The 26,984-nt window shown below is 46.4% G+C and overlaps 1 protein-coding gene across 5 annotated transcripts in view; it reads left to right on the plus strand.

Moving 5' to 3' along the window:
• The window catches only part of SACS (sacsin molecular chaperone), an 81,402-nt gene extending 57,878 nt beyond the window's left edge, over positions 1-23,524 (plus strand). For 4 of the 5 annotated variants that reach the window (XM_019971503.2, XM_019971504.2, XM_070800285.1 and 1 more), the window contains 2 exons: positions 6,943-6,969; positions 10,650-23,524. In XM_019971503.2, the coding sequence (XP_019827062.2) occupies positions 6,943-6,969; positions 10,650-22,207 (11,585 nt within the window). In that variant the 3' untranslated portion in view covers positions 22,208-23,524. The remainder of the gene's footprint in view (positions 1-6,942; positions 6,970-10,649) is intronic. The other variant, XM_019971505.2, reaches the window with a different exon arrangement.
• The last annotated feature ends 3,460 nt before the right edge of the window (positions 23,525-26,984 follow it).

Below are 26,984 nucleotides of genomic sequence, written 5' to 3' on the forward strand. Positions count from 1 at the left end.
GTGTTGGGGCGGCTTTGGGGACCTACACGTTGAGAAGAGACCTGTGCATCAGGGTTGGGAGGACTCCTGGGGGCCGAGGCAGGAAAGGGTGTCCTCTTTCGGGAGTACTTTTTAGGAAAAGACAGAATAATTGGGGGAAAAATCACCATGGTTCTGTTTAACCTTATCTTTCAACTTCTGTGAGCACCTTTGTAAGACTGTTGCCTGAATTTTTTTTGTTTGTTTGTTTATATTCTTTCAGCCACTCTTTTTTTTGTTTTTTGTATTGAAGGATATTGAACTTTTTTAAAGTTAGATACCGGCCTGAAAAATTCTGGGTTTGTTCTAGGTAAGGTTGTAAAGCGTGCTCTTTGTGACCTGTCTTTGTACTGTGTGCTGGTTTGTTTTCAAAGGTAATGGCTAAAGGAAAACTTGCTAATGGTCATGCGCCTTCATTCCTGTAAATGGAAGCAAAAGGAGTTGGGGTTTGGGGTGCTGATTCAGGATGGAGCGCAGGGAGGCTGTGGGCAATGCGGTGTGAGCCGGAGGGCGTCCGGACGCTGCTGTTGCCTGTGTCAGGAGCTTTAGAGGAGCCTTGTGAGGAGTCTTAATGTGGATTCTTTCCTATGACTCTGCCGTTCTCTGCTCCAAAGTTTTCCAAGTTCTTACTTCCCAAGTTCTCTATTATCTTCTTATGTAAAACATTACAGTGCAATACGATGTACACACAGAAAAGTATACTTATCTTACACATCAGATCAGATCAGATCAGATCAGTCACTCAGTCGTGACTGACTCTTTGCGACCCCATGAATCGCAGCACGCCAGGCCTCCCTGTCCATCGCCAACTCCCGGAGTTCACTCAGACTCACGTCCATCGAGTCAGTGATGCCATCCAGCCATCTCATCCTCTGTTGTCCCCTTTTCCACTTGCCCCCAATCCCTCCCAGCATCAGAGTCTTTTCCAATGAGTCAACTCTTCGCATGAGGTAGCCAAAGTACTGGAGTTTCAGCTTTAGCATCATTCCTTCCAAAGAAATCCCAGGGCTGATCTCTTTCAGAATGGACTGGTTGGATCTCCTTGCAGTCCAAGGGACTCTCAAGAGTCTTCTCCAACACCACAGTTCAAAAGCATCAATTCTTCAGCCCTCAGCTTTCTTCACAGTCCAACTCTCACATCCATAAATGACCACAGGAAAAACCATAGCCTTGACTAGACGAAACTTTGTTGGCAAAGTAATGTCTCTGCTTTTGATTATGCTATCTAGGTTGGTCATAACTTTCCTTCCAAGGAGTAAGCGTCTTTTAATTTCGTGGCTGCAGTCACCATCTGCAGTGATTTTGGAGCCCAGAAAAATAAAGTCTGACACTGTTTCCACTGTTTCCCCATCTATTTCCCCTGAAGTGATGGGACTGGATGCCATGATCTTCGTTTTCTGAATGTTGAGCTTTAAGCCAACTTTTTCACTCTCCACTTTCACTTTCATCAAGAGGCTTTTGAGTTCCTCTTCACTGTCTGCCATAAGGGTGGTATCATCTGCATATCTGAGGTTATTGATATTTCTCCCGGCAATCTTGATTCCAGCTTGTGTTTCTTCCAGTCCAGCGTTTCTCATGATGTACTCTGTATATAAGTTAAATAAACAGGGTGACAATATACAGCCTTGACGTATAGGTCTAGTGGAATTTTATAAGCTGAACATACCCAGATCAGAACCAGAAGACTGGCTGCCTCTCTGAGATAGTCCTGGCCACCCAAAGGCAACTGTGACCCTGACTCTCGACAGCACAGATGGACTCAGGGCTTCCTGTGCTTCCTGTGGGGGGAATCCATGTGCACACAGTCTGCTGCGGTCACTGGCCCTGAATTTGGGATCCAGCTTGGTGTCTGCAGTTGCAGACCGTTCTTTCTCACAGCAGTGCTATTTCATTGTGTGGTTTCACTTTGTTTTGAAGAGAGAATTTTTGTTCATGTGCATTAGTTTCTGAGGTAGGTAGAGAGTTGAAAATCAGTTGAAAATTATTCAGAATCAAATCAGACTCAAAGGGTAGAAGACCAGCAGGATAATGTTGGTCTTACTTCGAATTTTCAAGTACTCTGTGGCACAGGGAGTGGCCACAACCTCTTCTCTAGCCTTGCATGAATGGGGACCTATCGTAATATTTTTGGGATGAGTTACATTTATCTACTGTTAACTCAGTAATTTGACGTCTTTGTAAAGCTGAGTCTTCCCACTCTGTGTGTGTTCTCGTTTTCTCATCTACTGTGAGTTCTGATTTGTTATTTTGGAATCATCTGCAGACTCTGTGTTTTATCTCTGGTTCCTGGTTTTACACTAGAAGGGACGTCTTTGCTGTTACTGTCACCCGTGATGTGCAGCTAGTTATCTCAGGAGTTGTCTTCACTGTCACTTATCTGGATTTAAGTATTAGTATTAGCCTGCCACCCTTGTGATTATGTAATCATCCTGGTCTCTAGCCTTTCTGGTTTCTTTATCTGGCCACTTGGTGAAGGGACTACCTCCTGGGCATCCTCCCTGTTGTTTTTTACCATTAGTTCTAGACAGAAATGTATTTTTGATGTCACTTTATCCCCAAGAACAGATTTACTGCTTGGGGAGCATTATGGTATAGGGCCAGTGGGGACTCAGTAATGACCCCTTTGCTTTCCTTTCCTGGGACCCCAGTTGGTGAAGGAAGACCCAGAGAGGAACCAGTTGGTAGACCTTACTGGTCAGCCCTGCGTCACTGCGGTGACCCTGGTCTTGGGGGTGTGGCTTAGGGCATGCTGTGGGCCTGTACTGTGACCTCTAGGGTGAGATGGACGAGCTTACCAGGCTGGTTACAGGCAGCATTGGGGACCTCGACTTCCTTCCTGGCCCGCCCTGCACTGCGGAGCTGCGGGAGCTACCTCGGGCATCCCCCTGGGCAGGGGCAGGCGTTTCTTCCTACACTGAGCAGTCAATGAGCCAGTCTCCTTTCTGGTGTGTGGGGCAGGAGTATGAGAAGAGAGGCCAAGAGGGCTGCATCTGTGGGGCTCCCTTCCTACGGTGGGAACGTCACAGACGTGAAATGTCAGTGGATCTTTTCGGCTGCAAAAACCGATTATGTGATCCTTTTGCTGACACAAAGCACTGTGGGCTTCTCTTTCCTAAATGTAAGTAAAATCTGATTGGCCACATTTGGAAGTACAGCTGCACACAGTTGCATGGGAAGTGTTTTCTTTGGCAGTGGGAGTAGCCCCAACAAAATACCTCATCATGTGGAAGTTTTATCTTCCACTTGTTTCACTGTAAAATCCTCAGCTAAGTACTGTGGTACTGACTGTACTCTCACTATTTAACTCTGTTGCCTCTCATTTGCAGTTGTACACTTCAGTTCAGTCAGCCAGTTAAGTAGCTCAGTCGTGTCTGATTCTTTGTGACTTCATGGACTGTAGCACGCCAGGCTTCCCTGTCCACCACCAACTCCAAGAGCCTACTCAAACTCATATTCACTGAGTCGGTGATGCTATCCAGCCATCTCATCCTCTGTCATCCCCTTCTCCTCCTGCCTTCAATCTTTCCCAGCATCAGGGTCTTTTCAAATGAGTCAGTTCTTCGCATCAGGTCGCCAAAGTATTGGAGTTTCAGCTTCAGCATGAGTCCTTCCAATGAATATTCAGGACTGATTTCCTTTAGGATGGACTGGTTGGATCTCCTTGCTGTCCAAGGGACTCTCAAGAATCTTCTCCAACACCACAGTTCAAAAGCATCGGTTCTTTGGTGCTCAGCTTTCTTTATAGTCCAACATCTATACATGACTACTGGAAAAACCACAGCTTTAACTAGACAGACCTTTGTTGGCAAAGTAATGTCTCTCCTTTTTAATATGCTGTCAACTTTGGTCATAACTTTTCCTCGAAGGAGAAAGCATCTTTTAATTTCATGGCTGCAATCACCATCTGCAGTGATTTTGGAACCCAAAAAATAAAGTCTCTCACTGTTTCCATTGTTTCCCCATCTATTTGCCATGAAGTGATGGGACCAGATGCCATGATCTTAGTTTTCTGAATGTTGAGTTTTAAGCCAACTTATTCACTCTCCTCTTTCACTTTCATCAAGAAGCTCTTTAGTTCTTCTTCATTTTCTGCCTTAAGGGTGATGTCATCTGTATATCTGAGGTTATTGATGTTCATCCCAGCAATCTTGATTCCAGCTTGTGCTTCATCCAGCCTGGCATTTCTCATGATGTACTTTGCATATAAGTTAAATAAGCAGGGTGACAATATATAGCCTTGATGTACTCCTTTCCCTATTTGGAACCAGTCTGTTGTTCCATGTCCAGTGCTAACTGTTGCTTCCTGACCTGGTTACAGATTTCTCAGGAGGCAGGTCAGGTGGTCTGGTATTCCCATCTCTTTAAGAATTTTCCACAGTTTGTTGTCATCCACAGAGTCTTCTCCATTTGGGGGAAACAAAGCCAACCTTGACTTTGGTTTGCTTTCTGTGTAGTCCAGCATCCAGGGGAGTGGCATGTGCTTGTCGTCTACACTTGCTCACCATCTGCTGTTTCTGCAGACGCACTTTTCATTCAGTGCAATAAAATTGCCTGACTGAGATCACCAATTAATGACTTTTAAAAAATTATTAAATCCAGTGAAATTGTTTTGTTCTTCTTACCTGGTCCCCCTGAGGCTTTGCTCCTACTGGTCACTCATCTTTAATTCCCCGGTTCTCTTGTTGTCCTGATACTTCTTTGGCTGCTTTTAAGAATTATTTGTGAATTTCTGTTCCTTAGTTGACCCCTTAATGGGGGTCAGTTCAGAAACTCCTTATAGTCTTTGGGCCTCCTTGTTCACCCAGGTCCCTTGATCACACACGTGTAGTAGTCTGTATGTCTTCTGTTGGTCCCCAGTTTCAGGACTCGCAGTGCTGTGCAGGGTGGTGGGTATGGGCCCAGGCTCTGTCAATGCACAGATCTGGGCTCAGACTTGATTCCTCCATTGTGTGACCTTCAACAAATTACCTGATCTCTGTGAACCTCTTTCCTCATCAGTGACATCCTTCCAGAAAAGTGTATCTGGGGCGCTCGAGATTCAACTACATGAAACGAAAGATTGCTTTCTTTCTTACAAGTGTAATGAAATGAGAATAAGGGTTGAGTGGAGCATGGCAGGCAGTCCCAGCCTACCAGCTGAATTTTATCCAGTTTGCATGATGCCATCAGGCAGGCTATTGACAACCTCTCCAGTGATATTTTAGTTTGGGCAGGCTTTCTCTGAAGATAAGCTGGTGTGCATAGAGCGTGTAGTTTAACATGACACCTGGCTAATGAGAAACACTGTTGTCATTCTGTCCATGGAGCTCCTCAGGGAGCTCAAAGTCCACGCTTTCCCTGCTCGAGTCCTCATCTTGTGTCCATATCTGTCTCGCCTCTTGTGTGATCTTTCCTTGTGAGCACAGCACCATCACCACCCTTGTTCTCGTGTCTCTGGGCTCTGGGGATGGAATTTCTGCGTCGCCCTTCTCCGGCTGTGCTGTGAGCCCCCAGGGCCTCCTCCCTGCTGTGCTCATCTCATCTCATCACCGTCTGCTGATGGGTTCCAGTGTGTGTCCTGACTCTGGACAGGTCCCGTCTTGTTTGAGTGGCCTGCGGGGCTCCCGTGACTGGCCTCAAGAGACCAGAGTTCCCTTCATCCGAGAGAGCAGAGCCCTGTGAGGCTTGTCACCCCCGCGCGGCACAGTGCCCGCTTCAGGGTGGACACTTGGTAAAGTTTTCTTTTACACGAATTCAGGTTTTCGTGCATCTGTGTTTCTGCACACAGTGTCCCCTTTGCTTAAAATACTCTCTTGCACCCTGCCTGTAGGCTTCTGTTCATCTCTTTGCCTTCAACCCACAAGTCTCCTCCAGGGAGAGGCTCTCTGTGCTATCCCTGCCCCCGCACCCCCCCACGCCCCTGCCCCTGCAGGCCACACAGACCTGTGTCATTCAAGTCTGTCGCCACCCTTTTAATCTTTTCTGCCTGATCACAGCCCCGTTTTCCTGGGCCAGACAGACTAGGAAGCCACCCATTAGTCTCTTTCATGTTCCCAGTGCCAGGTTGATAGGCTGATGCTGAGCTTCCGTTGCTGGGCTGGGTGGGGTGGAGCTGCGGGGACGGGGATACAAGCAGGCAGATGCCTGTAGTGTGGCCATGAGTCAGAATTTCTTTTCAAATGCATATCTTCTGTGTCTTATTTGTTCTCCACCTTAATCCTCCTCTGAGGGACAGAGACATTGAGGCTGAAAGAGCTTGAAGGACTTAGGACTATCTGGAGCTTCAGAGTTGGGGTGAAGATTCTGTTGTTTTGTTTTTTCTATCACAGGTCTAGGTTATTTCTGTATTAAGTTACTTGAGTAAATGGGTGACTCTTGGAAGTTAGAAGAGCAGGTAAATAGGTTTTGGAGGAAGTAGAAGAAAAGCAGTTGAATCAGACACATGGTAGGAATGCTTCATAATTTGGATTTAGTTTATATTGAAAGTGAAAGTTGCTCAGCTGTGTCCAACTCTTTGCAACCCCATGGACTATACAGTCCATGGAATTCTCCAGGCCAGCATACTGGAGTGGGTAGCCTTTCCCTTCTCCAGGAGATCTTCCCAACCCAGGGATTTAACCCAGGTCTCCCGCATTGCAGGTGGATTCTTTACTAGCTGAGCCATAAGGGAAGCCCAAGAAAACTGGAGTGGGTAGCCTATTCCTTCTCCAGCAGATCTTCCTGACCCAGGAATCGAACCTAGGTCAATTATATTGAAGTATATCCTTAAATCTTAAATGTATATTCTGCTATGTTTGGAGTTTGTTTATGGCTTTTCTTTTACATAATGATGTGTAAGATTCTGAAAACAGTGCTATCTTAAGATTCAGAATAATTGCTGTAGCCATTATGTGAAAACTGTGACAATTCCGGCTTTTTCTAAGAACGGATTTAATTATATTCTAGCACAACAACTTCTCTGGGGATACTCAGGTATGATGACTAAGTGTTGTATTCATTTGCAGCCTGATGTTTTTTTCATTTGATTCTTTGAATCCTGTTTTTTTCATTTACCCCAGTAGCTAGAAGTTGTATCAGTATTATTTTCTGGTGCTAACAATTAAAGGAGAGAGGAAACTATACTAGTAGAGTACATAGGTGGTTGTTACACATGCCACAATCAGGCCATGTTTCAGTTCATAGAACATTTAGTCTCAAATGAAACAATTATGCTGAGATTGGTATTTAAGCTGTGGGATTTAATGGAAGGGTGAGAGTGTCCACACTTGTTATATGATGAGATTGAAATGGACAGAGGGACATCCATTCTAGGATCTCTGTCCGTGAAGTGTCAGTTATTGACTGTCTTTTTATAAAAAATTTTGATAGACTTGCATTGTTTTCCTCCAGTTTCTGTTTCCCTTGGAAAATCAGGATATGAGATTAGCTTTATAGAAACTGTTTTTATAGTAAACATTATAGTAAACATTTGGAGTCAGTCTATTCCTTGAAGCTAAAATTAATTTAGAAGCTAAGTCACTGTTATAGTGATAATTCATATAAGTATTAACCTTGTTTTCTAGCTTGTAGGAAAAGTGGCTGATCCCTCACAGCTACCGTGACTGTATTCCTACATCTTTAAGGAGCGGAAGGCAGAGTCTTGTTGTCAGCAGGCTGCATGGTTAGCCGCCTGCCCCGGGGCAGGGGGTGCTCTGGGTGGCGTCGGCCACCGCCCGACTTGTCGTCTGTCTCCTGTTCAGGATGGAAGCGAGGGCCGCACTGCAGTGTCACTGCCGACTTCTTGAGAAGTCTGCTCGCAGTGCTGTTCTGAGCCAGCCTGGTGCCCTGTGGAGTAGAGGGAGGCTTCCCTGGGACCTTGCAGAGCTCTGGGAGCACCGGGCTGGCCACCGAGCTGCCCTCTCCATCCCTGTGTGCTGCTTTTCTGTCCTTTGTTTCCTTTTTCTTCCTTTGAAGATTTGACTGACAGATGGCCTACAGTTTAACTGGCACCTCATCTTATTTTCAAGTGGACTGTAGCATCCTGTTTCCATCCACATGGAAAATCTTCCTCAAAGTGAGGGCTGAACCATAGATTTAGCATGCTGACGGTTTTACCTTGAGCTGACCCACAGGAAAGCACAAACCACTCTGAGCAGAGTTGTTCCTGAATAGTTACAACTGATAAACACTCTCTCTCTAGGAACATGCCTGGCACAAAATACTTAGCCTCTTTTGACAGTGCTGATAATTCGAAAGGCAGGGCCACAGAAGCACAAGTCATTTAATAAATGCTGTTGAACTATTTTATGGATACCAGTTGAGGTGCTTCACAATTTCAAGGGTGCCCCAATCCAGGGCATGGAGACATTTTTCTGTGTTAACATTTATACTTTAGGGAAAAAGCTGAAAGCTTAACTACAAAATAAACAGAAATCAGAACTCCAAGTCTAATTGACTTCTGTGCTTAGAATTGTCTCTTACTACATTTTCTCTCTCCTTTATTTTTTATGATTTGTTTCATCAAAGCATGACTGGCATTAATCGCATGTTACATGTGCTGTGTGCGTCAATCGCATGTTACATGTGGTGTGTGCAACCACATTACGTGTGGTGTACACGTGAATCACATGTTACACGTGGCGCACATGGTCGCATGTTACATGTGGTGTGTGCATATCATTGACATTTTATTTGCACATCGATACTAGACAGCTGTACTGAAGGTAGGTATGTGGCTTATAGGCTGCTGAATTTCATGCAAGGTTATTGGACAGGATTATCTGCAGAGTGCATGTTGGGTGGCAGTTATTAACATGGAACACAGTGTGCTGCACATTTGGTTTTTCTGTTTTTTGAGTGTTCTGAATTTTAATTTCTAACTCTTTTTTTGTATCTTTGATGTTATATCCTTGCCTTGTGATTTGGATATTCTATTATAGATAATTCAGTAAGCATTTTTCAGAAAATTAAAAATGAATTAAAAAATAATATTTTAATGGGACTCACAGACCAAGGAGGCTGTGCTACTCAGACTATAGACAAGATTTTGTGACTTCTTAAACACTACTGCCTGACTCACCCTATGTCACATAGTGTAGAAACTGACAATAATTAGGACATGGGTATTGGTGTCTTCAACAGTTGCAGAAGTGTGTCCTTGCTTAAACTTCTGTGGCAGTAATTTTAAATGTCTTATTGTAACATGAGAGAGAATCTTCTTGGTAGAAGTTAAGGCCATCTCCCTGGTATGTGAGTCTGTGAAATAAGAGTGTCCTTCCCTGGTTAACAGATATTGATGGACAAAATTTCAAGGGGCTTGAGGTGTTCCCCTTTTTATATTTTTTTCCAAAATTAGTCTTTCCAGAGTCTAGATATTATATGTATGCTAGGGAGAAAATGGAATGTTAGTTTGCATAAGATTGAATTTGAGATGCTTTTTATTTCCCTGTATAGGCAAATATATACCCACAGGTATATCATGTTATTTTAAAATTTTATTATCCCTGGTATTATAGACAAATACACAGAAACACAAACTGTGCTTAGAAATAAAATGTTATCTTCTAGACCAGTGGCTGAAAATCAGCAAACATGTTTTTTCCCCAGAGAAAACCTTACTAGCCTCCTGGTTTATCAACCGTCCCAGGGTGCAGCTACCTGGTGGGGAAAGGATGCCATCACAGCTGGCCCCTGTGCCCTGTTGCTTATCCCTAAAGCATTGCTGCCAAGGCCAGAGTCCAGAAGAATGCCCTTTCCTGGGTGATAAGCACAAGTGAAACTCTGCCTCGGAGGGTCGTGGCTGTGCTCCCTGCCTGGACATGCACAGAGCATCTCAGAGCTGTAACCTCGGCCCCTTCCTCTCTCCAGTGAGCCCTCAAGTCCCAGAGAGGCCGTGCTAGCCCCCTCTTCTCAAATGTCCAGTCGTGGTAGACAGGAAGCTCCAGGCTCCTGGCGGCCTCAGTTCCTACAGCCTGGGTCAGCTAGGACAGGGACACCAGTCCCCATACTCTCACCTGGAGCCTCACTTTATCCTTTCAGCTGCTTGGCTCCTGGGAGCACCACAAAGAAAAATTCTTACAGGGCCTGCTTATAAATTATTCTTAAATAAAATGAGGCTTCTTTAAGCTTTATTTACATTTTCTTTGATGGTCTTATTTGTGATCAAATCACCACTAAAAATTATTTTCCATGTTGATTCCATTTGTGTGATACTATAGGGTAATTTTTAAAATGCATGTAAATGCATTCTATGTATTTATTTAAAATAAGCACTTTCCAGGGGCTTTCCTGGTGGTCCAGTGGCTGAGACTCGTGCTCCCAGTGCAGGAGGCTTGGCTCAATCCCTGGCCGGGGAACTAGATCACACTTGCTACAAACTAAAGGTCCCACATGCTTCAGTGAAGACTGAAGATCCTGTGTGTTGCAGCCAACACCTGATGCAGCCAAATAAAATAAATAAAATTTATAAAAAAAATAAAGTAAGCACTTTCCAGAGAAAAATATTACTTCTCTAGGCTCTATCAGCACAATTATGCCAAATTGTTGCATTTTTACAGTGTGCTTAAAACTCTCAAAGTGATTTTCTAGGCCTATCCACTGTGCAAGAATATGCAAGTTAAATGAGTGACAGCAGACTTGTATGTACTCATAGCATCTCTTTATGTGACTTGCAGGAAGACCCTGCACTCAGCTTCAGCTCCTTAATACAGATCGCTTTGCACGTCTTATTAAAGAAGTAATGAACACATTCTGGCCTGGCAGAGAGTTGATTGTCCAGTGGTACCCATGCGATGAAGACAGAAAGCACCCGTCTGTGTCATGGCTTAGGATGGTGTGGAAGCATCTCTACGTACATTTTTCAGAGGATCTGACTTTATTTGATGAGATGCCGCTCATCCCCAGGACCCCACTAGAAGAAGGGCAGACGTGTGTGGAGCTCATCAGACTCAGGGCTCCTTCATTAGTCATTTTAGATGACGAGTCGGAAGCACAGCTTCCAGAATTTTTAGCGGATGTGGTACAGAAGCTTGGAGGGATTGTCCTTAAAAAATTAGATGCCTCCATACAGCACCCACTTATTAAAAAATATATCCACCTGCCCTCACCGAGTGCTGTGCTACACATCATGGAGAAGATGCCTCTGCAGAAGCTGTGTAACCAGGTTGCATCGCTGCTTCCAACGCACAAAGACGCCCTGCGTAAGTTCTTAGCCAACTTGACTGAGAGCAGTGAGAAGGAGAAGAGAATAATTCAGGAGCTGACAATATTCAAGCGCATCAACCATTCATCCAGCCAGGGGCTGTCCTCCTACACCAGGCTGAAGGGCTGCAGGGTCCTGCACCCTGCGGCCACTCTCCCAGCTGGCCTGCGGCTCTCCATCTCAGTGGTCGACAGCAGCGATGAGGCCACCATCCGCCTGGCGAACTTGCTGAAGGTGGAGAAGGTCAGGACCACCAGCTGCTTGAAGCTCATCTTAAAAGACATAGAAAGTACATTTTACTCTCAAGAAGAGGTGACACACCTTGTGCTATGGGTCCTTGAGAACCTGTCCTCTCTCAAAAGTGAGAACCCAAATGTGCTTGATTGGTTAACACCACTAAAATTTATTCAGCTCCCGCCAGGGCGGCTGGTGATGGCCAGTGAACTCTTCGACCCTGACATAGAGGTGTTGAAGGACCTCTTCTATGACGAAGAGGAAGCTTGTTTCCCACCTTCGGCCTTTACCTCCCCAGACATCCTTCACTCTTTAAGACAGATTGGCTTGAAAAATGAAGCCAGTCTCAAAGAGAAAGATGTTGTGCAAGTGGCTAAAAAAATTGAAGCCTTACAGGCCAGTTCTTGTCCAAATCAGGACACTCTCCTGAAGAAAGCCAGGACACTCTTACTGGTTTTAAATAAGAACCCTGCCCTGCTGCACTCATGTGAAGGGAAGGCGACCTTAAAGAAGATAAAATGGGTTCCAGCTTGCAAGGAAAGGCCCCCAAACTACCCAGGCTCCTTAGTCTGGAAGGGCGACCTCTGTGAGCTCTGTGCACCCCCTGACATGTGCGATGCAGCCCATGCCATCCTGGTTGGCTCGTCACTTCCCCTTGTGGAGAGCGTACATGTAAACTTGGAGAAAGCTTTAGGCATCCTCACAAAACCTGGTATCAACGCTGTCTTAAAGCACTTTAAGATCGTTGTGGATTGGTATACATCAAAGACCTTTAGTGATGAAGACTACTACCAATTCCAACATATTTTGCTTGAAATTTATGGATTCATGCATGATCATTTAAATGAAGGGAAAGATGCTTTCAGAGCCTTAAAATTTCCGTGGGTTTGGACTGGCAAAAAGTTCTGTCCTCTCGCCCAAGCTGTGATAAAACCATTCCATGATCTTGACCTTCAGCCTTATTTGCATAGTGTGCCTAAAACCATGGCAAAGTTCCACCAGCTGTTTAAGGCCTGTGGCTCAATAGAGGAGTTGACAGCAGATCATATTTCCATGGTCATTCAGAAGGTGTATCTCAAAAGTGACCAAGACCTCAGTGACCAGGAAAGCAAACAGAATCTTCATCTTATGTTGAACATTATCAGGTGGCTTTACAGCAATCAGATTCCAGCAAGCCCCAACACACCGGTTCCTATACATCATAGCAAGAACCCTTCCAAGCTCATCATGAAGCCAATTCATGAATGCTGCTACTGTGACATCAAAGTTGATGACCTGAATGACTTACTGGAAGATTCTGTGGAGCCTATCATTTTGGTGCATGAGGACATACCCATGAAAACCGCCGAGTGGCTGAAAGTCCCATGCCTCAGTACAAGACTAATCAACCCTGAGAACATGGGCTTTGAGCAGTCAGGACAACGAGAACCGCTGACGGTAAGGATCAAAAACATTCTGGAAGAGTACCCTTCGGTGTCAGATATCTTTAAAGAGCTTCTTCAAAATGCTGATGATGCAAATGCAACAGAATGCAGCTTCATGATTGACATGAGAAGAAACATGGACATCCGAGAGAATCTCCTGGACCCGGGGATGGCAGCGTGCCATGGGCCGGCTCTGTGGTCATTCAACAACTCCCAGTTCTCGGATTCAGACTTCGTGAACATAACCAGGCTTGGGGAATCTCTGAAGAGGGCCGAAGTTGACAAGGTTGGGAAGTTTGGTCTTGGGTTCAACTCTGTGTACCACATCACTGACATCCCTGTCATTATGAGCCGAGAGTTCATGATAATGTTTGACCCGAACATCAACCACATTAGCAAGCACATTAAGGACAGGTCTAACCCTGGGATCAAAATTAACTGGAGCAAACAGCAGAAGAGACTCAGGAAGTTTCCTAATCAGTTCAAACCATTCATGAACGTGTTTGACTGTCAGTTGCCCCTGACGGTGGAGGCACCCTACAGTTATAGCGGGACTCTGTTCCGACTGTCCTTCAGAACCCAGCAGGAAGCCAAAGTGAGCGAGGTCAGCAGCACCTGCTACAACACAGCTGACATCTACTCTCTGGTGGATGAGTTTAGTCTCTGTGGACACAGACTCATCATTTTCACTCAGAATGTAACCTCCATGTACTTGAAGTACCTGAAGATTGAGGAGACCAATCCCAGCTTAGCACAGGACACAATAGTCATAAAAAAAAAACCATGCTCCACCAAAGCGCTGACCGCACCTGTCATCAGCGTTCTAAAAGAAGCTGCTAAGCTCATGAAAACTTGTGGCACCAGTAACAAAAAGCTCCCCGCCGAGGCCCCCAAGTCATCTTGCATCCTGCAGATCACAGTGGAGGAATTTCACCATGTGTTCCGAAGGATTGCGGACTTACAGTCACCACTTTTCAGAGGTCCAGAAGATGACCCGGCTGCTCTCTTTGAAATGGCTAAGGTGGGCCAATCCAAAAAGCCGTCGGATGAGTTGCCCCAGAAAACTGTGGATTGTACCACATGGCTGATCTGTACCTGCATGGACACAGGGGAGGCACTCAGGTTCTCCCTGAGTGAGAGCGGGAGAAGGTTGGGCCTGGTCCCATGTGGGGCTGTGGCGGTTCTCCTTGCTGAAGTCCAGGACCAGAAGTGGGCCGTGCGGCCACAGGCTGGAGAAGTGTTCTGCTATTTACCCCTGCGGATAAAGACGGGATTGCCAGTTCACATCAATGGGTGCTTTGCTGTTACTTCAAACAGGAAAGAGATCTGGAAGACAGACACGAAGGGGCGCTGGAACACCACCTTCATGAGGCACGTGGTCGTGAAAGCGTACTTGGAGGCTCTCAGCGTGCTGCGTGAGCTAGCTGCCAGCGGGGAGCTGACGGACTACACTTACCACACTGTATGGCCTGACCCCGACCTAGTGCATGATGACTTTTCTGTCATCTGCCAAGGGTTTTATGAAGACATCGCCCATGGGAAAGGGAAGGACTTGACGAGGGTCTTCTCCGACGGGTCCATGTGGGTCTCCATGAAGAACGTGAGATTTCTGGATGACTCCATACTTAAAAGAAGAGATGTTGGTCCAGCCGCCTTCAAGATATTTTTGAAATACCTCAAGAAGACAGGGTCGAAAAACCTTTGTGCTGTTGAACTTCCTTCTTCGGTAAAGCTAGGATTTGAAGAAGCTGGCTGCAAACAGATACTGTTGGAAAATACATTTTCAGAGAGACAGTTTTTTTCAGAAGTGTTTTTCCCAAATATTCAGGAAATTGAAGCAGAACTCAGAGATCCTTTAATGAATTTTGTCCTAAATGAGAAAGTTGATGAGTTCTCGGGGATCCTCCGCGTTACCCCATGTATCCCCTGCTCTTTGGAGGGGCATCCTTTGGTTTTACCGTCAAGATTAATCCACCCTGAAGGACGCGTCGCTAAGTTATTTGATACTAAAGATGGACGATTTCCTTACGGTTCCACTCAGGACTATCTAAACCCTATTATTCTGATCAAACTAGTCCAGCTAGGTATGGCGAAGGACGATATTTTGTGGGACGACATGCTGGAGCGTGCAGAGTCAGTAGCTGAAATTAATAAAAGTGATCACGGCGCTGCTTGTCTACGAAGTAGCATCCTGTTAAGTCTTATTGATGAAAAACTGAAAATAAGGGATCCAAGAGCAAAGGATTTTGCTGCAACGTATCAAACAATCCCCTTCCTCCCATTTCTGACGAAGCCGGCAGGTTTCTCTTTGGATTGGAAAGGCAACAGCTTTAAGCCTGAAACCATGTTTGCAGCAACTGACCTCTATATAGCTGAGCACCAGGATATAGTCTGTCTTTTGCAACCAATTCTAAATGAAAATTCTCATTCCTTCAGAGGCTGTGGGTCTGTGCCCTTGGCGGTGAAGGAGTTTCTGGGTTTGCTCCGGAAACCCACAGTTGAGCTGGTTGTGAACCAGCTGAGAGAAGTTGCAAAGTCAGTTGATGATGGGATCACATTATATCAGGAGAACATCACCAACGCTTGCTACAAATACCTCCATGAGGCGATGATGCAGAATGACAGCACCAAGACGGCAGTCACTGAAAAGCTGAAAACCTTTAGCTTCATTCTAGTTGAGAATGCATATGTCAACTCAGAAAAGGTGGCTTTTCATTTAAATTTTGAAGCAGCCCCATACCTTTATCAGTTGCCTAATAAATATAAAAATAATTTCCGTGAACTTTTTGAAAGTGTGGGTGTGAGGCAGTCTTTCACTGTGGAAGATTTTGCCCTCGTTTTGGAATCCATAGCTCAAGAAAAAGAAACCAAACAAGTAACAGAAGAGAATTTTCAGCTCTGCCGGCGAATAATCAGTGAGGGGATATGGAGTCTCATTAGAGAAAAGAAACAAGAATTTTGTGAGAAAAATTATGGCCACATATTATTGCCAGATACTAACCTTAAGCTTCTCCCTGCGAAGTCTCTGTGCTATAATGACTGTCCCTGGATAAAAGTGAAGGACAGCACTGTCAAGTACTGTCACGCAGACATACCCAGGGAAGTAGCCGTGAAACTGGGTGCAGTGCCAAAGCGGCACAAAGCCCTGGAACGGTATGCATCCAACGTGTGCTTCACGACGCTGGGCTCGGAGTTTGGGCAGAAGGAAAAACTGACCAGCAGAATTAAGAGCATCCTCAATGCCTATCCTTCAGAAAAGGAAATGTTGAAAGAGCTGCTTCAGAACGCTGATGATGCAAAAGCCACGGAGATCTGCTTTGTGTTTGACCCCAGGCAGCACCCAGTGGACAGGATATTTGATGATAAGTGGGCACCCTTGCAGGGGCCAGCACTGTGTGTGTACAACAACCAGCCTTTCACGGAGGATGACGTCAGAGGGATCCAGAACCTGGGCAGAGGCACCAAGGAAGGGAACCCTTGTAAGACCGGGCAGTATGGGGTGGGGTTCAACTCCGTATATCACATCACAGACTGCCCCTCCTTCATCTCTGGCAATGACATCCTGTGCATTTTCGACCCTCACGCCAGGTATGCACCGGGGGCCACATCTGTCAGTCCTGGACGCATGTTCAGAGACCTGGATGCGGATTTTAGAACTCAGTTCTCGGACGTCCTGGATCTTTACCTGGGAACCCACTTCAAGCTGGACAACTGCACGATGTTCCGATTCCCTCTCCGTAATGCAGAGATGGCAAAGGTTTCGGAGATCTCATCAGTTCCATCATCTGATAGGATGGTCCAGAACCTCCTGGACAAGCTGCGGTCAGATGGGGCAGAGCTGTTAATGTTTCTTAACCACATGGAAAAAATCTCTATTTGTGAAATAGACAAAGCCACGGGTGCCCTGAACGTGCTGTATTCTGTGAAGGGCAACATCACTGACGGGGACCGGCTGAAGAGGAAGCAGTTTCACGCGTCTGTCATTGACAGTGTCACAAAGAAGAGGCAGCTCCCAGACATCCCAGTGCAGCAGGTCACCTACACCATGGACACTGAGGACTCTGAGGGGAGCCTCACCTCCTGGCTCATCTGTAACAGGTCTGGCTTCTCTAGCATGGACAAGGTGTCCAAGAGCGTTGTGTCAGCACACAAGAACCAGGACATCACACTCTTCCCTCGCGGGGGTGTGGCTGCCTGCATCACCCACAACTACAAGAAGCCCCACAGGGTCTTCTGCTTCCTGCCACTCTCTTTAGAGACGGGGCTCCCATTCCACGTGAACGGCCACTTTGCACTGGACTCGGCCCGCAGGAACCTGTGGCGAGATGACAACGGGGTCGGCGTGCGCAGCGACTGGAACAGCAGCCTGATGACGGCACTCATTGCGCCTGCGTATGTGGAGCTGCTGGCCCAGCTGAAGAAGCGCTACTTCCCCGGCTCAGACCCAACGCTGTCGGTCCTGCAGAGCACGCCCATCCACGTTGTCAAGGACACGCTGAAGAAGTTCCTGTCATTTTTCCCCGTCAACAGGCTGGACCTCCAGCCAGACCTGTACTGTTTGGTGAAGGCGCTGTACAGCTGCATCCACGATGACATGAAGCGCCTCCTTCCAGTGGTGCGCGCTCCCAGCATCGACGGCTCCGACCTGCACTCCGCCGTCATCATCACCTGGGTCAACATGTCCACCTCAAATAAAACCAGGCCGTTCTTTGACAATCTACTGCAGGATGAGCTACAGCACCTTAAAAATGCAGATTATAACATCACCACACGCAAAACGGTCGCAGAAAACGTCTACAGGCTGAAACACCTGCTCTTGGAGATCGGCTTCAACCTGGTTTATAACTGTGATGAGACTGCTAACCTGTACCACTGCCTTGTGGACGCCAACATCCCTGTGAGCTATGTCACCCCTGCCGATGTCCGGGCTTTCTTAATGACCTTTTCCTCCCCCGACACCAACTGCCATATTGGGAAGCTGCCCTGTCGTCTCCAGCAGACCAACCTGAAGCTTTTCCACAGTTTAAAACTTTTAGTCGATTATTGTTTTAAGGACACAGAAGAAAGTGAGTTTGAAGTGGAGGGCCTGCCCCTTCTCATTACCCTGGACAGTGTTTTGCAAACTTTTGATGCAAAACGTCCCAAGTTTCTAACAACATACCACGAACTGATCCCATCCCGCAAAGACCTGTTCATGAACACACTGTACTTGAAGTACAGCAATATTTTACTGAACTGCAAAGTCGCAAAAGTGTTTGACATTTCCAGCTTTGCTGACCTGCTGCCCTCTGTGCTGCCCCGCGAGTACAAGACCAAGAGCTGCACCAAGTGGAAAGACAGCTTTGCCAGTGAGTCTTGGCTGAAGAATGCCTGGCATTTCATCAGCGAGTCCATGAACGTGAAGGAGGACCAAGAGGAAACAAAGCCAGCCTTTGATGCCGTCATGGACACCCTGAGAGACTGGGCCCTGCTCCCCGGAACAAAGTTCACTGTGTCGGCCAACCAGCTTGTGGTCCCTGAGGGGGACGTCCTGCTCCCGCTGAGCCTCATGCACATCGCTGTATTCCCAAACGCCCAGACTGATAAGGTTTTTCATGCCCTCATGAAAGCTGGCTGCATTCAGCTGGCTTTGAACAAAATCTGCTCCAAAGACAGTGCATTTGTCCCTCTGTTGTCCTCTCACACGGCCAACATAGAGAGCCCCACAAGCATTTTGAAGGCTGTGCATTACATGGTCCAAACCTCAACGTTTAGAACTGAAAAATTAGTGGAAAATGACTTTGAAGCACTTTTGATGTATTTCAACTGCAATTTGAATCACTTGATGTCTCAAGATGACATAAAAATTTTAAAGTCACTTCCATGCTACAAATCCATCAGTGGTCGCTACATGAGCATTGCAAAGTTTGGAACATGCTACGTGCTTACAAAAAGTATTCCCTCCGCTGAAGTGGAAAAATGGACGCAATCATCGTCCTCTGCATTTCTTGAAGAAAAAATACACCTGAAAGAACTGTATGAGCTTCTGGGTTGTGTACCTGTGGATGATCTTGAGGTATATTTGAAACACCTCTTACCAAAAATTGAAAATCTCTCTTACGATGCAAAACTAGAGCATTTGATTTATCTCAAGAATAGACTGTCGAATGTTGAGGAGCTGTCTGAGATCAAGGAACAGCTTTTTGAAAAGCTGGAAGGCTTATTGATAATCCACGATGCTAACAACCGACTAAAGCAAGCAAAGCATTTCTATGACAGAACTGTAAGAGTTTTTGAAGTTATGCTTCCTGAAAAATTGTTCATCCCAAAGGACTTCTTTAAAAAACTGGAACAACTTATAAAACCCAAAAATCAAGTTGCATTTATGACCTCTTGGGTAGAATTCCTAAGAAACATTGGACTGAAACACATCCTTTCTCAGCAGCAGTTGTTGCAGTTTGCTAAGGAGATCAGTGTGCGAGCTAATACAGAAAACTGGTCTAAGGAAACGCTGCAGAACACGGTCGACATCCTTCTCCATCACATATTCCAGGAACGAACGGATCTGTTCGTGGGGGACTTCCTGAAAGAACTGTCTCTGATCCCCTTCTTGTGTCCAGAGCGGGCTCCCGCAGAGTTCATCCGATTTCACCCTCAATATCAGGAGGTGAACGGGACGCTCCCCCTCATCAGGTTCAGCGGTGCCCAGGTGAACCCGAAGTTCAAGCAGTGCGATGTGCTGCAGCTGCTGTGGACGTCCTGCCCCATCCTCCCAGAGAAGGCCACGCCCCTGAGCATCAGGGAGCAAGCAGGGAGTGACCTCGGCCCCCAGGAGCAGCTGGAGCAGGTTCTGAGCCTGCTGAACGTGAACCTTGACCCCCCCGTGGACAAGGTCATCAACAACTGCAGGAATGTGTGCAACATCACGACACTGGATGAAGATATGGTCAGGACTAGAGCCAAGGTCCTGAGGAGCATATACGAGTTCCTCAGCTCCGAGAAGAGGGAGTTCCGTTTCCAGCTGCGGGGTGTTGCTTTTGTGATGGTGGAAGATGGCTGGAAGCTCCTGAAGCCGGAGGAGGTGGTGATCAACCTGGAGTACGAGTCCGATTTCAAGCCGTATCTGTACAAGCTGCCCTTAGAGCTGGGCACCTTCCACCAGCTGTTCAAACATTTGGGTACTGAGGACGTCATCTCCACCAAGCAGTATGTGGAGGTGCTGAGCCGCATCTTCAAGAACTCCGAAGGGAAGCAGCTGGACCCGAACGAGATGCGCACTGTCAAGAGGGTTGTTTCTGGCCTGTTCAGGAGTCTGCAGAACGACTCCGTCAAGGTACGGGGCGACCTGGAGAACATCCGGGACCTCGCACTCTACCTGCCAAGCCAGGATGGCCGGCTGGTCAGGTCGAGCATCCTGGTGTTCGATGACGCCCCACACTACAAGAGCCGGATCCAGGGCAGCATCGGGGTGCAGATGCTGGTGGACCTCAGCCAGTGTTACTTGGGGAAGGACCACGGTTTCCACACCAAGCTCATCATGCTCTTCCCCCAGAAACTGCGTCCGCGCCTGCTGAGCAGCATCCTGGAGGAGCAGCTGGACGAGGAGACCCCCAGGGTGTGCCAGTTCGGGGCACTGTGCTCACTCCAAGGCCGGCTGCAGCTCCTGCTGTCCTCTGAGCAGTTCATCGCAGGCCTCGTCAGGATCATGAAGCATGAGAATGACAATGCCTTCCTGGCCAATGAGGAGAAGGCCATCCGCCTCTGCAAGGCCCTCCGGGAAGGGCTGAAGGTGTCCTGCTTCGAGAAGCTTCAGACCACACTACGGGTGAAAGGCTTCAACCCCATCCCCCAGAGCAGGAGCGAGACCTTCGCTTTCCTGAAGCGGTTTGGGAATGCCGTCATCCTGCTGTACATACAACACTCAGACAGTAAGGACATCAACTTCCTGCTGGCCTTGGCCATGACGCTGAAGTCGGCGACCGATAACCTGATCTCCGACACGTCCTACCTAATTGCTATGCTGGGATGCAACGACATTTACAGGATCAGTGAGAAGCTTGACAGCCTAGGCGTGAAGTACGACTCTTCAGAACCATCAAAACTTGAACTGCCAATGCCTGGCACGCCAATACCTGCTGAGATTCATTACACCCTGCTCATGGACCCCATGAATGTCTTTTACCCGGGAGAGTATGTTGGGTACCTTGTCGATGCCGAAGGCGGGGACATCTACGGGTCATACCAGCCAACGTACACGTATGCCATCATCGTACAAGAGGTCGAAAGAGAAGACGCCGACAACTCGAGCTTCCTAGGAAAGATTTATCAGATTGACATTGGCTACAGTGAATACAAAATCGTTAGCTCTCTGGATCTGTATAAGTTCTCACGGCCAGAGGAGAGCTCCCAGAGCAGAGACAGTGCCCCTTCCACCCCTACCAGCCCCACAGAGTTCCTGGCCCCCGGTCTTCGAAGCGTCCCACCCCTCTTCCCTGGGAGAGAGGGCCTCAAGACCCCATCTTCCAAGCATCATTCCCCCAAAAAGCTCAAGGCTACTTCTCTCCCAGAAATTCTAAAGGAGGTGACGTCTGTGGTGGAGCAAGCCTGGAAGCTTCCTGAGTCAGAGAGGAAGAAGATTATCAGGCGGTTGTACCTGAAATGGCACCCTGACAAAAACCCAGAGGACCATGACATGGCTAATGAGGTTTTCAAGCATCTGCAGAATGAGATTAACAGGTTAGAGAAACAGGCTTTTCTTGATCAAAATGCAGACAGAGCCTCGAGGAGGACGTTTCCCACCTCGGCTACCCGGTTCCAGTCAGAGAAGTTCTCCTTCCAGAGATTTTACACATCATGGAACCAGGAGGCCACGAGCCACAAATCCGAGAGGCAGCAGCAAAATAAAGAGAAAGGCCCGCCACCGGCTGGGCAGACGTACTCCCAGAGGTTCTTTGTGCCCCCTACTTTCAAGACGGTCGGCAACCCGGTGGAGGCGCGCAGGTGGCTGCGCCAGGCCAGGGCCAACTTCTCGGCTGCCAGGAATGACCTGCACAAGAATGCCAACGAGTGGGTGTGCTTCAAATGCTTCCTGTCTGCCAAGCTGGCTCTCATAGCGGCCGACTACGCTGTGCGGGGCAAATCTGACAAAGATGTGAAGCCAACGGCCCTGGCGCAGAAGATCGAGGAGTACAGCCAGCAGTTGGAGGGCCTGACCAACGACGTCCACACCCTGGAGGCCTACGGTGTGGACAGCTTGAAGACCAGGTACCCTGACCTGCTGCCCTTCCCGCAGATCCCCAATGACAGGTTCACGTCTGAGGTTGCCATGAGGGTGATGGAATGTACTGCCTGTATCATCATAAAACTTGAAAACTTCATACAACAGAAAGTGTGAGGCAACACCAGGAGAGAAGCAGGGAGCTATGTCCTGGACATGTCGTAGCACAAATATGACTCACTGTCCTTCCTTAAGCCCCATTGCCAGCATTCAGGGATGGTGAAGCACATTGGGGGTTGATCAGGTAGAATCTTGACCTTCTTACTAATGTGGATGTCCACAGGGAACCTTGACCTGAGAGAGTAGTGTTTTGAGGCTGGTGGTGAACTTGAAATCACTGGATGCGGCTGGCTGGCTGGCCAGCACCTCTGTGAACTGCACTTTACACACCAAAGCTCAGCGGTCTGTTAGAGTCTCTGTGTCTCTGGTTGGTGGTGGGGGGGCGGGGGGAGTTAGTTTTATGTTTTTAATGTATGCAGTATTTTTGAAGGAGCTAATGAAACACTGGACATATCATTGGTTGAAACAAATTAGGGGGATTAGGTCTGTGGAGCTTTATTGTTTCTTTAAGCAGATCCTCTTGGGTGCATTATCAGCTGGATCTGATTATGAGCCTGTTGCAGTTTTACATACTAGATACTTAGCACATGTATAACGTGGTACAGTATTTTATCCTGAATACTACTTGATTGAGACTCTGCAGACAGCCCCCACTAGGGTGCCCTGAGTGCCCTTCACATCCTTTTCCTGGAGGTCCCCCTCCCTGGGCTTGCAGGCATCCCAGATCACGAAGGTGGCACACGGGAGACCTGGTGGTGGCCCCTGTTCTCGCTGGATGTGAATATTGCTTCTGAGAACTGCTTGCCAAAGCCATGCCCGTCACCTGTGAGGGCATTTGCTTGATGTTTGTTTGTACGCGTTTCCCACAAACGCCCTAATTTATATGGTGTGGTTGGACAGGATGTGATCTTTCATTGTCTAAAGGTGCTGCACTCAACATTTTTTGTCCTTCAACATGGCACTTAGTGGAGTTTTTTTTTCTTGGGATTTCACTCTGAAGACATTGAAAAATTGTAAAATCATGTGAAAATATCCAGTAGGTTATAAAAGAGGAATTATCAGCTTGTGTCTTCCCCATGAATAATTCAGAACTGATGTTTAATTTTTATCATGTTTGAATGTCCTATGAACGTTATATCCCTTGCAGAATATAAAAGATGATAATTATTTAAGTGTGCTGGCTGTAAATGATGTGCAGTATAATATTTTATGCAATTAAGGGCTTATGGGACACATTACCACTTTTTTTACTTGTACTGGTAATAAGGAATGTTTGCACCTCCACTATTGTATTGCTTCTGGATGTGAGCCATGTGATGATTTCTGCTATTATATTAAGTGCCACAATTTTAATAAAGCAAATGTACATATGAAGTCATTGTAACTGGTATTTCTTGAGAAAAAGTTCCTTGAAAATCAAACTTAGTATCTTCCGGTATTAAGGTTTGACATGCTGTGTATATGTGTGTTTATTGGAAATACTAGGATAGAACTTTCGTATGTATTTTATACTGGAATTTTAAGGGGTTTCTTTTTATGACTGAGTATAAAGTACTTGGTATATATTCAGTTTATTAGGTGCTCGTTGATTTTGTTAAGAGTTGATTTTATTTCACCTTTTTAGGGAATGCGATTAGTTGACATTTATAATTTTTGTTGTTGTTCAGTTGCTAAATTGTATCTGACTCCTTGCAACCCCCCCATGGACTGCAGCATGCCAGGCTTCCCTGGCCTCCCCTATCTCCTGGAATTGGCTCAAATTCATGTCCATTGAATCATGATGCTGTCTAACCATCTCATCTTCTGTCGCCCCCTTCTCCTTTTGCCTTCAATATTTTCCAGCATCAGGGTCTTTTCCAATGAGTTGACTCTTTGCATCAGGTGGCCAAAGTATTGGAACTTCAACATATGTGATTACACATATGTATTTGGAAATATATGAAATAGAATTATTCTGTAGTAGAGGCTGGATGGATGCTGACCTTGCTTCAGGGAAGGGCTGTGCGCTGGGGCTAGTTCACACCTGAGCCCTAACAGGTGGGTGATGTTCCTCTTATACCTGAGGCACAAGTTTTCAAACCCTACACACCAAACTTGGGGTTCTCTGTCCTGGGGACCCCCAAATTCTGGGTCTCCAGCTATTTGGGACTTTTAAGTTATTGCTACTTTAAAACTCAGATTCAACACTTGCAATGTATTTTATTGCTTTCGGATATTAAAATGTACACAGAAAATTTTGGCCTTTGTGATAGTTGATGGAGTTTTGTGTTTTTTCTAGACTTCCTTTAACAGAAAAATTATAGGTCTGCAGTCCTTTCCATGAAGCCCTTGCATACAAATGTATTTCAGAATTTGGATTTTAGAAAGTTAGTACCACTGTGTATAAACTGGGTCTAATGAGGCTTTTCCATTGGGGGTGGGGGTTGGGCCACTCCCTTTAATCAAACACAGTGAAACCATGAACACCCACCCACCCTAAACTACACAGACCTGAGAAACAGCCTTATCTAAACTTAGATCAGGTTTTGCTGCCCAGAGTTTACAGCAGGTGGATTTGGGAAGTTTTCATTATTTGAAACTTAGATTTTGAAGTTCAGGGTAAGTAATTTTGGACCCGAACTATTTTTTTTTTATTATTATTATTTTACGCCTTTTACCCTATTTTGCTTTTCTTATTAAAAGGAAACTGGAGACTGCCAACCAGTGTGTGAGCAGCTGCTCCCGGGGAGGGGGTTGGAACAGGCCTTCTGCCCATGGAGATGGGCTCTGTGCTGTCCTGTGGGCAGGAGGCCCGAGTGGTCCGCAGCCACCAGTGGGGAACAGGTGAAGGCCCGAGAATGATGCTGGGAAGACATTCATGTAGCGTTTAGTCAAATAAAGAGAAGTAGTTGACAGGTTAGCTTTGGGGACCAGTGGGTATCCTTCCATCAGTGCCAGTTGACATCCTGTGTCCTTCAGCGTTTTGTCGACCTCAAGGATAAGAGAGTAGAGAATGGCAAGTAGATAAGACTTAGCTAGTCAAGTATTGCTCAGGGTTCCACCAGAGCCTGGAGCCAGTGGGAGACATGCGGACACCACGTGGGAAGAGGTCTCCTTCCAGGAGTTGACCAGCCACTGGGGCCAGAGTCCATGCCCGCAGGATGCCTGCCCATGGGCAGGAGCTGGAGCTTCCTAATTGCGGGTGGAGTTTCCTAAATCCCTGACTTCTAAAGCTTCTCCACTGATCTCGTTTTGCCACATTTGGTCTAAAGTGTCATCAGTCCTCCATTGGTTAGGAAGCTAGTCCCAGGCCTGTGCTGTCAAGGCATGGGAGAGCCTGGGGGGACATGGATACCAGAGCCAACGTGCGTTACATTTTATTTAAAAAGAGGAACCACGTGCTTAAAATCTCTGCTTCTTTCTCTTGTGTTTGTTAAGGCCCTGGATACAAAGCCCAGGACAAAAACTGAAGCTGCACTGACTATTCAGCTCAAAATTCACTTTCTACTCCGTGCCCTTTTTACCCTCTTATTCCACCTGCTTGTTTATGCCCGACCCAAAGTTCACTTGGTTTTCAAACCACAGCCAGTGTGCAGTGGCAGTTACAAAGAAGACTGAAGCCCAGTGAGCCGTGATGTGTTAGATCAGGGAATGGTGGGGACAAACAGTGCAAGCAACCGAGCCTCGCTGGCTCCATGCCGGGGATGGCTCTGCTCTTCAGAAGAGCTCCCACCCTGTCCCCCACGGGCAGAGACTGACCTGGGGGGTGCCCGAGGGGGGAACCTGAGCCCTGTAGGAGCTGCGGAACTGGGAGGGGTTGAGAGGTTCACGTTTGCTCCACTGAAAGGTCTTAGCAAGTCTAGTTTGCTGCAAATCTAACTTTACTATTAAAGCTGACATTTTGATCTTCATTTTTTGACTTGTGTCTGCTTCTCAGTCGGTTCGGAAATTGGAAAAGAAATAAAGACTGTTTTTCAAGGTCCCTAAAGTATCAACCGATAGTCAGTGGTCGCAGCCACTTGGTGTGTAGTGCTCTCTGGGTATGTGCCTCGTTGTGGGTGCTCCTAGCATGGCCTCGCCCCTTCGGTGGAGATTTCAACTACACTGTATAATGTACTTAACACGGTAGGTTTATGCAGTACAGTCTAGAATACAGCCCATCTGAAAGTCTGTGTTGTAACCAAGGAGAAATTCCTCATCACTCTGGAGAATGCAGCTAGAAACAAAAGTTTGGATTTACACCTTTTATTTATTTATTTATTTTTTATTTTTAATAATTTTATATGATAAATTTCTTCTTTTTTTTAAATTGAAATATAGTTGATTTACAGTGTTGTGTTAATTTCTGCTATACAGCAATGTGGTTTCATTTTACATATGTATGTATATACACATTCTTTTTTTTCATATTCTTTTCCATTATGGATTATCATAGGATACTGAATTTAGTTCTCTGTGTTATATATTAGGGTGCTGTTGTTTATCCATTCCACATATTTAATAATTTATACCTGCTAACTCCAACCTCCCACTCCAACCCTTCCCCAATCCCCCTCTGCCTTAGCAAAAAGTCTGTTCTCCATGTCCATGAGAGTCTGCTTCTGTTTCACAGATAGGTTTGGTTGTGTCATATTTTAGATTCCACATATAAGTGATATCACATGGTATTTGTCTATTTCTGAGTTACTGCACTTAGTATTATAATCTCTAGTTGCATCTAGATTGCTGTGAATGGCATTATTTCACTCTTTTTTATGGCTTTTTATGGCTGAGTAGTATTCCATTTTTTGATTGCACTGTTTGGTTTTTTGTTATTGAGTTGTATGAATTGTTTGTATATTTTTGAAATTAAGCC

The sequence above is a fragment of the Bos indicus genome, chromosome 12 (genome assembly GCF_029378745.1).
Source record: "Bos indicus isolate NIAB-ARS_2022 breed Sahiwal x Tharparkar chromosome 12, NIAB-ARS_B.indTharparkar_mat_pri_1.0, whole genome shotgun sequence".
Classification (NCBI taxonomy): Eukaryota; Metazoa; Chordata; class Mammalia; order Artiodactyla; family Bovidae; genus Bos; species Bos indicus.